Source organism: Maylandia zebra, linkage group LG9 (genome assembly GCF_041146795.1).
Source record: "Maylandia zebra isolate NMK-2024a linkage group LG9, Mzebra_GT3a, whole genome shotgun sequence".
Classification (NCBI taxonomy): domain Eukaryota; kingdom Metazoa; phylum Chordata; class Actinopteri; order Cichliformes; family Cichlidae; genus Maylandia; species Maylandia zebra.
In genome coordinates this window covers 20257841-20274751 of record NC_135175.1, presented here as the reverse complement: position 1 = coordinate 20274751, position 16911 = coordinate 20257841, and the positions used below count along the sequence as shown (strand labels likewise).

General features: G+C 41.0%; 1 protein-coding gene across 2 annotated transcripts in view; it reads left to right on the top strand.

Annotated features, from left to right (window-relative positions):
- prex2 (phosphatidylinositol-3,4,5-trisphosphate-dependent Rac exchange factor 2) overlaps positions 1-16911 on the top strand; it is a 97248-nt gene that overhangs the window by 78033 nt on the left and 2304 nt on the right. For both annotated transcript variants that reach the window (XM_004546902.5, XM_076888131.1), the window contains exons 37-40: positions 6159-6225; positions 7464-7654; positions 11277-11379; positions 16308-16375. In XM_004546902.5, coding sequence (XP_004546959.3) covers positions 6159-6225; positions 7464-7654; positions 11277-11379; positions 16308-16375 — 429 coding nt within the window. The remainder of the gene's footprint in view (positions 1-6158; positions 6226-7463; positions 7655-11276; positions 11380-16307; positions 16376-16911) is intronic.

Below are 16911 nucleotides of genomic sequence, written 5' to 3'. Positions count from 1 at the left end.
GCTGAACACACATTACTGAACTGAATGAACTGCAGGACTGAGGGTTGAACGCTGTCGACTCCTTAGACAGATTCCCATTATTCCCAAGAGCCCATGTGCATTTGGGACCCTGAAGGTGTAGTTATTTAGAAATTCGATTTATTTTTTTTTAAACTAACATTTCTTTATCAAATGCTGGCAGTGGAATCATTTTGAATTAAAGGTAAAGAGAGCGTCTCATTATATTTTCCTCTTGTGGGATCCCGTTTAAAAGAAACAAGTTTTTCTGCAGGAACGATTTGGGGTTTGCGTGCATCATTTTGTACATGCGGTGCATTTCATTGTGAAATGCTGAAGCACAAGGTAATATTTTATGTCTACATCAACTAATATTTTTGTGCTTACCCTGATCTTTGCCAGCATGTGTTGTGGACAATTTCAGAGCGGTAAATAATACCACAATCTGTGTCTATGACTTTCACTGTTCGTACCCACAAAAAGACACAGCATGATCTGTGCCAACCCATCATGTCGGATGAAGTCACTCACAAGTTTAACCACAAAACATGAACTCATGGGCCAGAATGGGTTAGTCAGCGGTATATAGAGCCAGAAACTGCACCCACGTTTTCAAGCTTGCATAAACCATCTTAGCTGACATGTGCATTTATCTAAAAGGACCTGGAAACACTGATGTGTTCAAAAGTGACAGATTCCTTAGTCACAGGTTTGCAGTTCGCTTAAATCGCATGCAAGTTCCCTGTCGTGCAAAAATCACAAAGATATTGAGTTTATTTGAGGGAATAAGAAAACTCTCAAAATGGGTAGAAGTACATGGAAAGAAGAGAATCCCCCCACCCCCACCCTATCCACCTCCCTCCCTTTAGGATCAGTAATAATAGACGAGGGAAGATTGAAATGGTGAAATGGCAAGGTGGGGATTTCAGAGAGGGGATGAGAATGATGGGTTGAGGGCAGTGTGTGCAAGAGAGAGTTGGTCAGGGAAAGTAGATTGAAGAAAGGAGAATCAGAGCAGAGAGCACGCAAATGCATTATTCAGAGAGAGGGGGGGAGAGATTATTGCAGGTTCATGATTTTTATCACATTTTGCTCTTATTGACGAGACCTTTCAGGAGGGACCTGGGTTTTCCATGTAGATACACCCTTCCAGTGCAAGAACATAAAGGTGCAGCAATCGCTAAATGTAGTCTGCTTGTGAATTGTATGTGCAGCATATTCTTGTTGCAGGTGTAACAGTAACTGAGAGTGTAAGCAGGAAGCCTCAGTGGAGAAACTGCAATGTTGTGCTGCAGCCACTGAGCATTTCTCCCTAATTAAAACACATTTGGCAGTAACGGGGGAAAATGTTTGGCAGTTGATGTCCCTCTGATTTTAAAAAGAAGAAAAAAAAGCTTGATTTATGTGGATATAAAAATTCTACACAGTCTGACAAATGCAGTATAATGATTCTGTGCATGCTGGTTGATAAGCAATAAATTTAGATGTATAGCTCTATCCCATTGTTGGTTTATATTATTAGACTGTTTAATGTTTTGTTAATTAAACAGTCATTTGTCATCACACCACAGCTTCTTCTAAGACATTTGCGCATATAGATACTCTACCAGCCATATGGACCCCATAATCATATCGCTGCACTTTACGTTGTTTAAGCAAAAGTGTTTAATGCCTGTCACAGGCTATATATTTTCAGGTCCAACACCGTTGCAGTATTCCCTCATTCCTTTTTAGATTTCACTTGCCTGCTGCTGGAACAGAGCATAGATGTGTTAAAGTGCCAAATGTCCATCAATGTGATTCACTTGATTAGTTAATAGCTCGAGGTAGGTTTATCCTATACTTAGATAGCTGCATGTAGCCACTCCAGCTGGCATCCTCAAAAACGACAACAAAAAAAGGCATGTAAATTTATACCAGCAATAAAAGCCTCCTGGGCAGCTTTCTTGGCGTAGATCTCTCAGGACACATCCTCAGTATATGCCCAGAAAATGAGATGATGGGTAGTTTGACATGACTTTAGATTGTTCCACATGCAGCACAGTGCTCAACATCACCAGTATGTAGCTGTGTTCCAGTAACACAGTTTCTACCTCTAACCGATGGTGTTTTTCCTTCCTCTTGGCTCACGGCAGTATTGTTAGTTATAGCAGTAGCTACTGTGGAAAATTCTTCCATTCGGCATGCATTAGCACTGCAGAACTCTAAAACGATTACGCTTCCGGGCGGAGCAAAAGTCATGCAGCGGTGCAGCTTGTTTGAGTATTTTTAGTTTAGTGAAGAATTTGGCTTAATTGAGCTATTATGGATATTATGTATTTATGGATAATTCTAGATATTCAGTGTTATTATAGCGATTGCTTATGGATATTAACCTAACTTCAGCAGGAAGATATTTTGGTCTTCTATGCTAGTCCCAAGCAGCATCATTGCTTTCTTTCTGTTTTTCTCCACTTTGGAAAATGCTGCAGTTTTTGCTCTGGCAGAGGAGGGAGTCCCAATTCACTAGAGCTCTGAGGAAGGTGGAGAGGCTTCGTTCTACTCCAGCTAGTGTGCACTGAACCTCTGTTTATAAAGCCCAGAGGGCTGAGCTTTTTCCCATTTATCACTTCTCTTTGATTCAATCATTGATTGGCTGTAATGATGACAGCTCTGCACATAGTGATGCTTAATGCTGTGGACCTTGACTCATCTCTGTACCACGTCCGGCACTAGTTTTAAAGATCCAGGAATACTTTGCATTTATTTATGTGCCCCATTAGGATCATAAATTTGGTCCCCATTTTAAGCAAGTCGCTCACCTTGTATTTTAGTAAATTTGCATGTCCTCAGTGTCCCAGTGACAGCGTTTTAGTCACACAGTAACTACTCGTTGCTTTAGCTGAAAAGGATTGGAATTTCTCTCTTTATTATATGGCATGACATACATGGCAGTGTATTCACAGATGTCATTTTGTCATTACAGTATTCACGTTTTAAACCAGCAAAGATCAGGTACATATTACATCCACCAACATGTGCTTTTACATCTTTGTAAAAATAGGACAAATGTGTGGGATAAGAAAATGACTTTCCTCACACATTCACACACACCATTTCACTGGTGTCATTGTGCTAACATCGCCGTGCGGTATGCGAGGGCCCTTGGAAGCCCTCATTAGCCCCCAGGAAGCTCTGCCACACAGAGAGGAGAATTTAATAATGGAGGGTGTCATTAATCATGGCTTTCTGAGTGATTTACATGGACCAGTACGGACCATACATAAGGTCATACGTAACGGCATAAATTCAAGACAATTTACTTGTGTAAATGAGTATGAAACTAAACCCACGGAAAACATTAAGACGTTTAATTCAAGGGGGCAATTTATGTTTCTTTTGGACTGTTTAATGTGCAGGATGTGGCGCTAATACAAGCGTTCCCACGCTACTTGTCTGAAAACATCTGTGCCTCAGATTCCTCTTCGTTGACGTTGCAGCTGACTGCTAATGCTCCTGTGCTGTAAAGGGCCTCGAGAGCCTTATTGTCATGAAGGTAGAGAAACAAAGAGAATTAAGTATTCTCATTGGCTCAATGAAAGAAAACCGGCTACATGCAGAGCAGGTCATCTTTGGCCTGCAGCCAAATTCTCCATTAGAGCCTCATGTGAAACGCTATTGGTCGTGTGTGTGTGTGGTTTGGGGTTTTCTGTTTTGTTGTTATTTCAGAGAGAGCCACAAGCAAGCTTTACCTATGGTTGTCTCAGTCTCTACTAAAAGCAAAAACACAAGGAAGGCAAATTCTTGTAAGCACGACAAGCTTGATTGCACATACTTAATGCAACCTTTATTTTTGGTACAGACTTACTTTCAGATGGTAGGCTCAAGCTTTGATTGGCATAGTTTTCCCCAAAAACAAACAACAAAAACAATACAAAAAACACTTGAGAATGAAATAAGAGAAGTTGAGATTTTTCAATTTTAACATTAGAGCGTGCAGGTGGGTTAGAAAATTGATGCCTGTAAGGGGAGTCGAAACTGGAGCCGTTATAGTGTGTTACAGTGTGAAGAAATAACACCCAGTGGACTTTTCAACCCTGTGTGTTTGTGTGTGTTCTTTACCGCACGGTGGTATGTTTGCGCACTGTGTGTGGCCTTAAAATGTCATATTTCACCCATAATAAAGGTTTCTAAGGTGCTCAGTTTCCAAAGCTCTGACAAAACATCATCGGCTCAGGAGATGTAACGCAGGTCCTTTTTAAATCACACATCACTTGTAAGTTGGACTCCTATTATTTTGTCATTAGAGAGACCTCCACGAGAGTCTGGCCCGCTCCTTGAGCTGTGGTTGGTGGTATTTTTAGTACAACTCTTACCTCAGGAGGATGAGATAATCAGTGGGTATTATGACCTTGGTTCTGCAAAAAAGAAGCGTGCAAGGGTGAGATGAGGTGCGTCTGTTTTGTCTGGAAAAGATAAACAACTGTGTGCAGACGAAGTCGAGTTGGACAGTTACACAAAAGTCGACTGCTATCGGACAGATTCTATTATATACGTTGAAGATAAAAGTCTGAGCAGTTGACCGATAAGGACAAGGGTGAATGGGCTCACAGTTGGAGTAAACAGATAACAGAACAGGAACTATTTCAGGGTGAGGAATTCCAATAAATGTCATTTTGTGTGGCGTTCAGTCTTTCAATGCGTGCTGCTGATTTGGTAAGTGAATGGTGTTTTCTTTGGAAGCTGTTGAATGTAACCTTCGCTTACTTCTCAGATTTGTCCTTGAACGCCGCACTCGTATTCCAATAAGTATGCACTCACTTACAAATGGAGCTTAAGCCAAATACTAAATGACCGTTTACTCCTGACATGTGTTATTCGGCAATTTGTGGGCTTTTGGCCACTTTAAATGCTCAGACTATCCTAGTCTGTCTTGAGCATCATTTGAATGATAAGGCCATCTTGAACCAATTACATGGGCTGTTAGCTGCATCTGAACCCTTAGTAAAGTCTGCTCATAGTCCTTTTGAAGAGCACACCTCAGAGTTAACGCATCATTTGGCCGATAGGCATTAGTTACCAGGAAACATTTACATGTGAACTCATCTGTATCACAGAATAGATGCATGCTGTGTAATATTTAAATAGGCATAAGTGATTAGGAAAATTCATCTGTTTTTTACACATATGCGTTGGTTCCCCGGGTGGGTGCAGGTTTCCTCCAGTATGACTATAGTGTATATTTAATGCTTGTTTTCTCATTGAATTTTCATTTTAGCCGGAATAGTTAATAATCGCTATAAAATCTTGAGTCAGGGATGTGTTAACTATGCCCTGATTAATTAATTTCATTAATATTATGTCAAGCATAAACACCACAGACATAATGAATGCCTGCTTGGCTTGATTTTAATCACTTAATAGCAGAGTGAATGCAGATGAATGAGATGTGCTTCACTGATTCTTGTAAACAGTCTCCCTCCTTCAGTCTGCAGTTGCTGAGTTTCTTAAGTTTTTTGTTTTTTGTTTTTTTTTTTTGCTTCATTATTATATTAGAGATTTCAGAAATGTGATATATATCGGTGACTGTACGTTAAACATTATAATTGCTTCTAGCTAGAGGTAATGGAGTATGTGATTTTATTACAGGGTGTTTAATGTGGTGTAGTGTATCTATTTTTAGCACGCTGCTGGATTACTGAGATTTGATGGAGTCACAGACTGCTGAGTTTGCACCAGTAGCACTCCACCTCAGAAGGACTCATTGCGGCATACAGCGCCCATCTGCAAGGACGCCAGTGCAGTGCTGCCTCCAGTGGAGGAAGAGGAATATTGATTGTGCTCCATGAATGAATGAGGGAATGGCATTTGGAGTGATGCCCAGGACAAGAGATGCTTGGTCTGTGTTTCTGCTTAGCTGTGCCCAAGTTACTCTCATGATTGATAGTCAGATGGTGGCGGTCCATAATGAGCAAGTGGCCTAGTTTTCCCAGAAAGCCAGCCAGTTCTCCTGATGACCTAATGGTGTAGGGAAACAGTTTGGATTTCATGCAGTGGAACCGCTAAATAGAAAAACGTTTGATTGATTATTAAATGAAAGTCTTCTGTCATGTGATGGGTTTTAGTATGTGGCGTTTTCTCTCTCACTACATGTATTAACTTAACGTTTGTTTCTCACACAGGGCTTTCTACCTCGATCAGTCCAACATGCCGCCTAGCTCTGCACCAAAAGCAGCCCTCATAGATAAGGTAAGAACGACCTTACACAGCCTCATAGTACAGTTGTGACACTATGGGGGGAAGCCGAAGAGCAGGAGTAGATGCTGCAAAATGGACCTGTTTGCATGTGTTGCAACAGACAAGGGGGGCAACAGCAGGAAATCACACTTTAAAGTCAAGTCCAGTCACTTACCTTGAAACTAGAAAAGTGCATTTTTTCTTAATAAATTTATGGTCTTCAAAAGGTAAGAAGAGCAAAACTGTTCAATTTAATTAAGATGTATTTAGGAGAAAGAAATTACTAAGTATAAAGGAAGAGTCGCCTTAAGAAAAACCAAGTTACATCCAGCTGTTCAGCCATTTAAAACCATGAGTCTCTTCTCAAGCTCTGCATGGCTAGGTGCTTGACTTTTACATACCTGTGATAATGGGCTAACAGGTGTGGCCAATAGTTTTGTCCATACAGTGTAAATTGGTGCTTTTGCCTCATTCACACAACAACTTTTTTGTACGCCTAAGTGCTTTCTATCTAACATTCAAAGTCTGATAAACTTGTGGGAGAGCAACTCAGGGTTCAGTATCTTGCTGAGGGATACTTTGGCATGGGATCAAACCACCAATCTTCCCCTCTGAAGATTAAACGCTCTACCTCCTGAGCTAGAGCCACCCCTTGTCTTGAAGCTCCTTCCCTCAGATTTCTGAAGCTCAGACTGTTTCACAGCCTGGGTGCACAGTGGCTAAAGGCTGATTTCTTCATGTGTTGTTGCTGAGTTCTGTGGGACCAGTAGGAAGCCAGTATCCAAGGATCTGAGACATCTGCTAGGTACAGATGTCTGAGAGAGGCTGGCGCCACACTATGAAAAACAAATGAAGCAGCCTTAACAAGTCAGTCAATGCAATGGCTTTTAAAGGAAACTTTGATCTTCATCTATGGCTGCATATTTTATTCTTTGAATCAAGCAAAGCTGCTCTAGTAGACTCCTCCCTTTAACCCAAATGTCTACTTATTAGCTTTCCTTATAATCAGAAGGTCAGTGGGCTGTGTGCCTGACTATATTATGGATATCCCATCAGCCAACAACTAGATCAAGTTGTAAAAAGCTGGTTGGAAGCTTCACCCTTGAATGCCCAGCATTGTAACAATGTATATATGACAGCCTAAGACAGAAATGGTCTAACGCCAATGTTAACCTTATAATCTACTCAGTTTCTTTTCTTTTCTTTGTGATTTAATCCCACACTAACCTCTCTGCGTTGTTTCTGTCTAGTTAATGCGTCCCCTCAACGCTCTGGAGGAGCTCTACCGTCTGATGGAAAGTTTTATTAGTTGTCGCCGCACCGCTGCCTGTCAGTACACCGCCTGTGGGGCTTCTGGCGTGGGGCTGCTCTCTGTGGCCTCTGAGCTCTGCTCACGTCTGGGAGCCACACACATTGTCATGTGCAACAGCGGCGTTCATCGGTAAGTGCGTGGGCACATGTATTGTGCGCATCTTCCACCTCACTATGGGCCGCCTCCAGTTAAATTATACGTTTTGCGCTCATCATGTTCTTTCTTTTGGCAGCGCACTTGCAATTTTCCTTTCTCTTTCATCTGTTTTGCGTTGACACTCTTCTCACCTTTCCCATTTCCACCGCAGTTTCTCCCTGCTCCCGTGCATCTCATTTATTCTCTAGCTACATCTCAATTTCATGAGCCCCACACTGTTTGCCCTTGGGGTTTTCTATTAATACACTTTTCTCTGCATTAATTAACAGCAGGATATTTTAGTTAATGACATGCTTCTCAGACCAGAGGAAAGCATACATAGGAGATGGACCAATTACTTCCATTCTCACTGATCTCTATATACAGCTTCCTAATTCACCTGCTGCTGAGGGCAGCATTCATCAGTGCATGAGGACAAAAATATCCAGATCGTTTGTCACCGCTGATCCCGAGTACAAGCCTTCATCTTCATCTTGTACTCTGCTCTTCCCCTACACCCACCCACCCACCCACCCGTCTCTCTGATACCCTCTTCCTTTACCGTGTGACAGTTTCCATATCTTTTTGTCTCGGTTATATGCGCAGGCTCGCACACGCTCGTTCATGCATTCACCGTATGTGACTGATGGCTTGATAAAGGGCTGCGGATGGAGCGGTCTGGTTGACAGAGCTCTAATAGAAAGTTGTCTGTGCAATGAGTTCTGTTTATGAACCTACAGCCTATATTTGTGTGTTTGCAATTACATTTACTGGCTACAACTCAGTCAGATACGCAGGCTAAGTGTAGTGACACATCAGGTGACGGCACCTGCCATATCAGAGGTTTATTTGTCAACAGGCTTTCTCTTAAAACACTCTTTTACCCTTCAAAGTTGGAGAATGATGTGCGTATTGGACTTTGTATGACGGGAGAGTGAATCGCAAATCCTTGGCCCGGTGCAAGTTTTTATATATCTATATATATCTATATCTAGAGATATAGATATATATATAGATAGATAGATGGATATAGATATATATCAATCACATAACTGCAGGGTGCAAGATGCTAGCAGGCAAGGCATACATGGAACGCCATAAGCAAGTGGCTGGCATAGTATACAGGTATATCTGTGCCGAGTATAAGCTGGAAGTCCCGGGGTCAAAATGGGAGATGCCCCCAAGGGTGATGGGGAATGACCGAGCTAAGATCCTGTGGGACTTCCAGATACAGATGGATAAAATGGTGGTGGCTAACCAACCGGACATAGTGGTGGTAGACAAACAGAAGAAGACGGCCGTAGTGATCGATGTAGCGGTTCCGAATGACAGCAATATCAGGAAGAAGGAACACGAGAAGCTGGAGAAATATCAAGGGCTCAGAGAAGAGCTCGAGAGGATGTGGAGGGTGAAGGTAACGGTGGTCCCAGTGGTAATCGGAGCACTAGGTGCAGCGACTCTCAAGCTAGGTGAGTGGCTCCAGCAGATCCCGGAAACAAAAATCGGAGATCTCTGTCCAGAAGAGCGCAGTCCTGGGAACAGCTAAGATACTGCGCAGGACCCTCAAGCTCCCAGGCCTCTGGTAGAGGACCTGAGCTTGAAGGATTGACCGCCCACAGGGGCGAGTGGGGAAATTTTTTATATATAAATAAATAAATAAAACCCCTTTCTACTATTAACAGTGCACAGATTGTAGGAAAATGAAGCAATTTTTGCTGCTTTCTCTGTAGACTACGAATTGTTAAAATGTAAATGATGAGCACGCTGGCTAAATCTGGAACAATTGAAAAGCCAGTGAAAGCAAGCCAGTAGATTAGCTACGTGGAAATTGCATTATCAGTGTGACAGTCTTCTCAGGCACTATTGATTGGATTAGTTGGCTTGATGGATGAGTTTTAATAACAGTGAAAGCGTGATATTTTGGGTGATATTAGCAAACCCTAGCGTTTCTGTTTTCCTTTTTTTCCCAGTTACTCTGAGGATTCACTGACTGAGAGCAAAAAAAAAAGTTACTACTAATTCTATATTTGGCTTGTTTATGCTTTCCCCCCCTTTTTTTAAGTTCTCCTCTTAATTCTATCTTTCATTCCTTTGTGTCTTTCTTTCTCTTGTTCATTTATCAGTATGGGCTCACTCTGCAGAAACACAAAGTGTAAATGGGATATGTGATGGAACAACAAAACTAATGGGTATAAATCATCTCATACTATCTCACCAGCCCTAATCAAAAGGGAAAATGTGCAGGCTAACGCGCACACACACAGAACTGCACTTCCTTCATCGTGCTCCAGCAGAAGAGGTATTTAAAGATCCTCCTTTTTAGCTTTTTTTTTCTCCCCACTTCTTTATCGGTGTGGGAAGCTCAAAGTGGGTGCTTAAAATATTCTGGGGTGGCCTGTGAAAGGACATCCTCTGCAAATTCTCTCCTGGGATATCTTTCGGCACATACTGGAAATGATTGTTGGGTTCATTACTTTTATCGTATCTTGTTTCCCTGTAATAAAGTTATGCAACTGAAACTCAAGGGGACTTTTAAATCTTGATTTGATTGACTCAAAGTAACGGCTTCTGGCAGTGATAAGTCCCCCGTCTCACATCTGCTCTTTTTTTTTTTTTTTCTTCTTTTCTCTTCCGTTCTCCTCGGTCAATGTGAAACGCTACCATGAGAGAAGGCGATATTAAACAAACAGCTCAGATTTCTTAGCAGCGTCATGGCAGTGTTGGAACTTTGGACAGTTCAATTTGCAGTGAAAAGGCTCTGGATCGATCTACCAGTACAGCTTGTTATCATAGAAAGGTCATCCAGCAGCCTTGATGCCCGTCACTGGCTCTCTAAGGATCTATCCCCACACTGCCATCTGTGTGTGCGTGTGTCTGTGTAAAGGCAGAAGAGGAAGAAGCTGGCTGTGTATGTGCCTGGGAACAAAGTTTGCTGCAACTAATGAATCACAGACTCGTGTCAGCACTCATTTTACACATATAGCATCCTTATGGTGGTGAGAGTATAGCGCCTCTGCCAAAGGAGAAGCACTGACTTGTCCTTGGACTTCTTTCTCTGGGCTGAGGACAAGAAAACCTGTAAGTCTCCTCAAGTCCCAGAGGTCTGCCACAAATTTCCCTCTCTTGTACTTGTTCTAAGGCAAAGATCAGCGAACTTGTTATCCTCTTGATGCGCCGCGTTTGCTCGCGGTGATTGACTTTTCAGAAGCAAGTGCAGTGATTCATTAGAGCGAAGACGAGCGAAGGTGAGGTGGGAAGAATGCGATGTAATGGCAAGGTGTCAAGAGGAGCAAAACGCTCTCATGGTGATGTAATTTAGCTGAGCTGGATTTTATTCTCAGTTGATGTTTGTTTCAGTGTCAGATCTCACTTTCAGTCTCCGTCTGCTGCAAAGGCTACTCGACTGCCGTCATGTGTCAAACACGGACTGCATTTTAATATTGCAGTCATGGAATTGGGAAAAGACATTAAAAACCTTTTGTTTTAGGCGTCACAAAGTCCTAGTCCCAGATTTCCTCAGTGGATATTGTATTTTGATTGATGGTAAAGAAGATGATTAAGCATCATTGCACTGTTTGATGAGAATAAGCCTGACCGCATGTTTTCTCTCTAACAGCTGCACCCTGAGTGTGACACTGGAGCAGGCCATCCTGCTGGCTCGAAACCACGGCCTTCCACCTCGCTGCATCATGCAGGCCACCGATGTCATGAGGAAGCAGGTATGTGTTTCGCAGACGTCTGCTATAACGAGCCGCTGTCCACTTTGTAGTTTTCCCAGTGCCATACATTTACACACATGTCTCTGACATTTCAGAGGGAGTGTTTTTGAAGGTAAAATAATCGTGCTTTGAATGGCTGTTAAAAAGAGCTTACCTGGCTGCCTTTGACTTAAACCCTGATTATATGATGCAAGGTGATTAATCACCACAGTGATCAGCTTCTCTTCTGTTTTGATAGGGAATGACAAGCTGCTCTGGCAGCCACCTCATTCTCTCGGGATATTTTTGTGGCGTCTTTTCCTCATCGCTTCTCCGGAAGCTGTGCAAACAAAGCAAAACTACAGACCTTCAGTTCAGTTTGTGAACACATTACGTAACCCCGTTCAAAGTAAAGCAGGAAAGCTAAAAAGTTAAAGACTGAAACTTTTACCTGTGAGTGAAACCTCATGGAGACAGTGCGGCGAGTGGAGAGTAGAGAAAGGGTTGTTTTTAAAAGAGAAGAACGGTCAATAGATTAAAAAGGGAGAAGAATTTCCACAGAATTGGACTGCAAAAACAATCAATTCCAAATCTTTTTTCTGCTTAATTTTTTTCAGCAAGTAATGAGGGAACAGGACTCGCATTTCCTTTAAACATCTTGTCAATTTTGAGCCTCTGAAAATGTAAGACTGTTTTTAAAAATGGTTGTACTAAAACAGTAAATGCAATGCTTCTGTTAAACCTCTTGAATTAAAGCTGAAAGTCCGCATTTCAATCAACTCTCGATTGTTGGATTTTACAGTCCTCTGTTGTGTTGCACAGAGGGCTACAAACACTGCCAACTGTATATAGTATTGTTACACAAGAAAAATAAGTGCCTTTCAATTAAAGCATTTAAATCTTCTCAATCCATTTTCCTGCCACGATGACTTAAAAAGAATAACTACTGCGTTGGCGTTTATAAATGAATAAGGGTAAAGTGAATGGAAGTTATTTGAGGTTAAAAAAATAATAGTAATAATAAAGAAGAAACTCATAGAGGTGGAAAGGAAACTAGAGAGCTAATTAACTGAACTGACACATTAATAGTCATAATACTCACACACACACACACACACACACACACACACACACACACACACACACACACACACACACACACACACACACACACACACACACACACACACACACACACACACACAATACATTGCAGAGGAGAAATGCATAATTCTTCCGTCTTTCCTTCTGACGGGTAGTTTTTCTTCCCCACATAGACAGATATTGTCTTAGATGACTAAAAGAACAGCATCATGAAGGTATCTTTGAATGACTTACTCTTATTTCCACACCTGGAATGTACCTTGGCCTCTTTTGTTAAATTTCATCACAGCATCCTGATGCTGCTGCTGCTGTGTCTACTGCGGTGACATTTTCACACTCTGAGAAAATTTGTGTCTCAACTCACAGAACAGTTTCTACATCTGAAGTCATCACATAGACCGCACGCTTCGTCGAGTGGAATAGAAAGAGTTGTGCCATTTTAACTTCTTTGGTCAATATTTCTCACAGAGTCTATTACTTCAGTAATAATGATATTTTTAAAGGGAACCGGCAGTAAGTATGCTTTTGGGTAATGAAAGAAATATTAGCTGGTGTCCACATGAAAAATCATTAGCTCCTGTCTACATTATAATTTGTTTTGCCTCTTTCTCTCTTCCACCCCCCAAACCTGATTTCAAACTGATCAGATATGCATTCGCTGCTACCAGAATATGAATTGGACCAAATGAGAGAGTAATGAGAAACTCAGCAGACTCGTTGAAAGTCTGGGGCTTGTTTGTTTATCTGCATATGCATTAGGAGTCAAAGGAAGAAATTCCTATTAGTCTTTCAGTGTATACACATTATCACCTCATTTTTATTTATTTATTGTTTTTTAAAGGCTCTAACCATGACCACAGCTCAAACTCTCTTTGAAAGTTGTGTCAGTTGTGGTTTCAGTGCTATTTTCACTGAGAGGAGAGGTTGCCCAGTAGGCTCAGATCCTGCAGGACAAGAGGCATTTAATTTCTCCTCTCAGAGAAATGGGAAGGCAGCCAGCAGGATGCAACTTTGTGCATCGTGTGACCTTGAGTTGTGTAGTGTGCAGCTGGCAAACATTTGGAACCTCGTTGCGAAGGCTGTGATTTGAGGATATTTTACATCCGTTCTGAAAAGTGCAGGCACGGGGATTTATTATTTAGATTAATACAAGTAAACCTTATTCTGTAGTGAGACATTTTCTCTTGCCTTGTATCATTGTTAACCTGGACAGACACTGAGGAGATGTGGTTCAGCCCAGATAGAGAGCTTTGGGGAATCTGAGCTGCATTGTGTGTGTTTGTGTGTGTGTGTGTGTGTGTGTGTGTGCCTACCCTTGCTCTCAGACATCAGCTGATGAATTTGGTGAATATGAATATCACACAGGATTTGAATGACACATCTTCTTTCTCGCTGTAGAGTCACGGTTGCTCACAAAAAAAGGTTATCAGCACAGAATCCAGTCCCAGCAGGATTCATCCATCAAGCCCAGACAACGTAATTCAGACTGAGAATGCTGCGTGGAGGTTTACAAATCACGCTGAGAGTAGACCTGCTTTGCCCAAATTGCATCAAATACATCCAATATTTGCTCTGTATACAAACAGTGTACAGCTTTATACTAAAGGTAAAGAATAACTTATAGCATTGGCCTTATGAACTCATGAAAAAAGAAAAATCTAGTCCCTTTCAAGTTTTTAAAATATCTATAAGAAGTTAATTTTGCGGAGAAGTAAGCGTTGCTTTTTAAACCAGATTGAAAATGCTGACAAATACTCATCATAATTAATTTTACTTTCAATTAAAGCTGGGGGCAAATATTACGTCTCCCATTTTTTTAGAAGCTGACACAGTACATAAAGAGAGTCAACATGTGAAAAATGAAAACATTTCTACTGATTACAGGCAGCACTTTGCATGCGTGAGCGAACTGATGCTCATTATAAACCACCGAAGGACTGTGCATGCACTATTTGAACTCTGTTTCCTGGACAACCATATTTAATCTTATATTCTTTAGCATTATATGTATTTGAGCCTGTGATAATTACATGCTGGCTGCTTTATTGATGGCAGAATCTGCCTGCTTTTCCACCACTGTGGCCCAGACTACAATATCTTAATAACTGTAGTATAGATTGGCGTAAAATTGAAGATTATTTATTAGAGAATGTGATAATAAATGATGTGAAGAAGATATTCCAGAAAGCCTAAACTTTAACATTTACTAAGTGTTTGTGGGGCTTTAGCAATAGATAGGACAGGATAAACCTATTGTTACCAACATATTGGTTTTGATAGCCTATTGCCATGATTGGAATTTAGATTGTGTGTTTAACGAACAGTTGAATAGGTGTACCTAATAAAGTGGATGGAGAGAGTAGATGCTGTGGATGTAGATGCCTGTTCTTTTTACTTACTTGTGAAGTAGGTAAAAACAAGAAGTGTAATATCCTGTTGGAACCTAATAAGATTCTGAAAGTTTCACAGATTTGTGGTTTAAAGTTCTCTTCGCTTTGTTTTTATCGTCTCCAGAACCATCCTTTGAGAGTATACATTCATTATGTTGGTCTGTAAAAGTCCTCGGATAATTTCAGAGTCGTGTAAACAAAATTCCACTTATTTAATTTGCTTTTAATATAGTTTTGGTGTCGTCTCTGTATGCTGTGTCCTTCAGGGACATTAGGGTTCATCTCTGTCTGGAGGCATCAGAATGGATGGCCGTGATAGGCATCGAGTAATTGCTGATGCTATCCTGTTATCTGGCTGTAACTCGAAACAGACGGTAAGATGGGGCACGACAGAGTTGTAACTGAGAGGTCGGCTAATGCACTTTTGGCCGCTTGCTCTCTCTCTGCTCAAAGAGCAGATGCAGATCCGCTGATGACCTCTTTAAAAAAAAAAGAAAAAAAGATTTGATTATGTGGTTTTTTTGCTTACTTGCATGCAGCGCAGATGTAGAGACGGTGTGTTTGTGAGCGCAGGTGTTCGTGCCTCTAAATTGAAAGCCTAAGTTGCTTCCTGCCCCCCTACAGTCATTTATCTGCCGACTCTGCGCACAGCCAGCAGACTAAAGGAACATTAGCAAAGAGCAGACATACTCCTGACTGGGCATAATCAAACTCTGTAACACACACAGGCAGACACCCTATTCATCTTCCAGATTCCTTACTACTGGTTTACAATTCCTTACAAAGACTAATCCGCATTGTTCCTTTGCCTACACAGAAACAAAGAAGAGCTACACACTGGCAGCAGCAGCTTAAATTTAGACTCTATACATGCACCGTGCACCTCATATGCTTCATAACATACAATATTTAGAAAAGAACCTGTAATTTCTCCCCTGCAGACAGCTGAAAGTCATTCAAGGCTGGAGATCCTCATGTTGTTAATTAAAAACTATCACTGGAGAGATGAAATATGAGCTTCTTGTGTTTTTGAATTTATGACCATAAATAAATCTGTTCAAAGATGAGAAGGGGAAACCAGAGATCCATGAAGAGCTATTCCACTAAAGTCAACACTGACTCAAAACTTCACAGTGCTCCTGATTAAATAAACATCAATAAGCTATTATTGGAAGAACAGCACATGAGATGTCAGATTGTAGACGGTTTGAATGATATTGCTCAGCATTTATTATGACTAAGAGCTGACAAACCATATATTTTGTAGCTTTAGGAAAAAGAACTTCAACCCCCAGAGGGCAGAAATGTTCTTCGGCTTATTGTCTAAGCTTTGTTTAAGCTCTTCTCTCTGTGGTGTTTCATTCAGCTTCTGTTTGTGGCTGTTGCTTTTGGATTTATGTCCTTGTCCTCAATTATTATTATTATTATTATTATTATTATTTTTTTGTCTTTTAGGGGGCAAGAGTTCAAAATTCTGCCAAGAACCTGGGAGTGAGGGATCGCACGCCGTCGTCCGTCCCAAGGTAAAGCTACAGGCACCACTCATTTTACATTTGGCAACATTAGTTAAAGGTCATTAGCTTTTCTTGTTTTTGAGGCCACTCTTTTTAGGATTTTTCCAAACTTCATGTTATGGATCTTTCTTCGCACTTCTTTTCATGGACGGCATAAAAAATGAATTTAACCACAGGATGTTGACCATTAGTTTGAAGCTCTGGGTTTCCTGTATTTATTAACCAGACATGACTATATTTGGAGCACAGAGTAGAGCTGATTAGCTACTGCTAACTAACTAGACTGCATAGCAAAGGAGCCTCTGTTATTCATATGTTATCTTTTTTGTAAAAAATGGTGAAAAAAAAAATGTAAATCAAGCGTCAAGCCACTTCCTCATTGGCTTCACATTTTACACCAAAAAATTATGTATGTCTTTTATATACAGTCTATGATTAAATCCAATAATTTAATGAGGAAACTGACATGGAAGCTATGTAAGAAAATAAACTATTTATTTATGCACATAACATTGGCCAAAAAAGATGCTTTTTGGAGTGCTTTT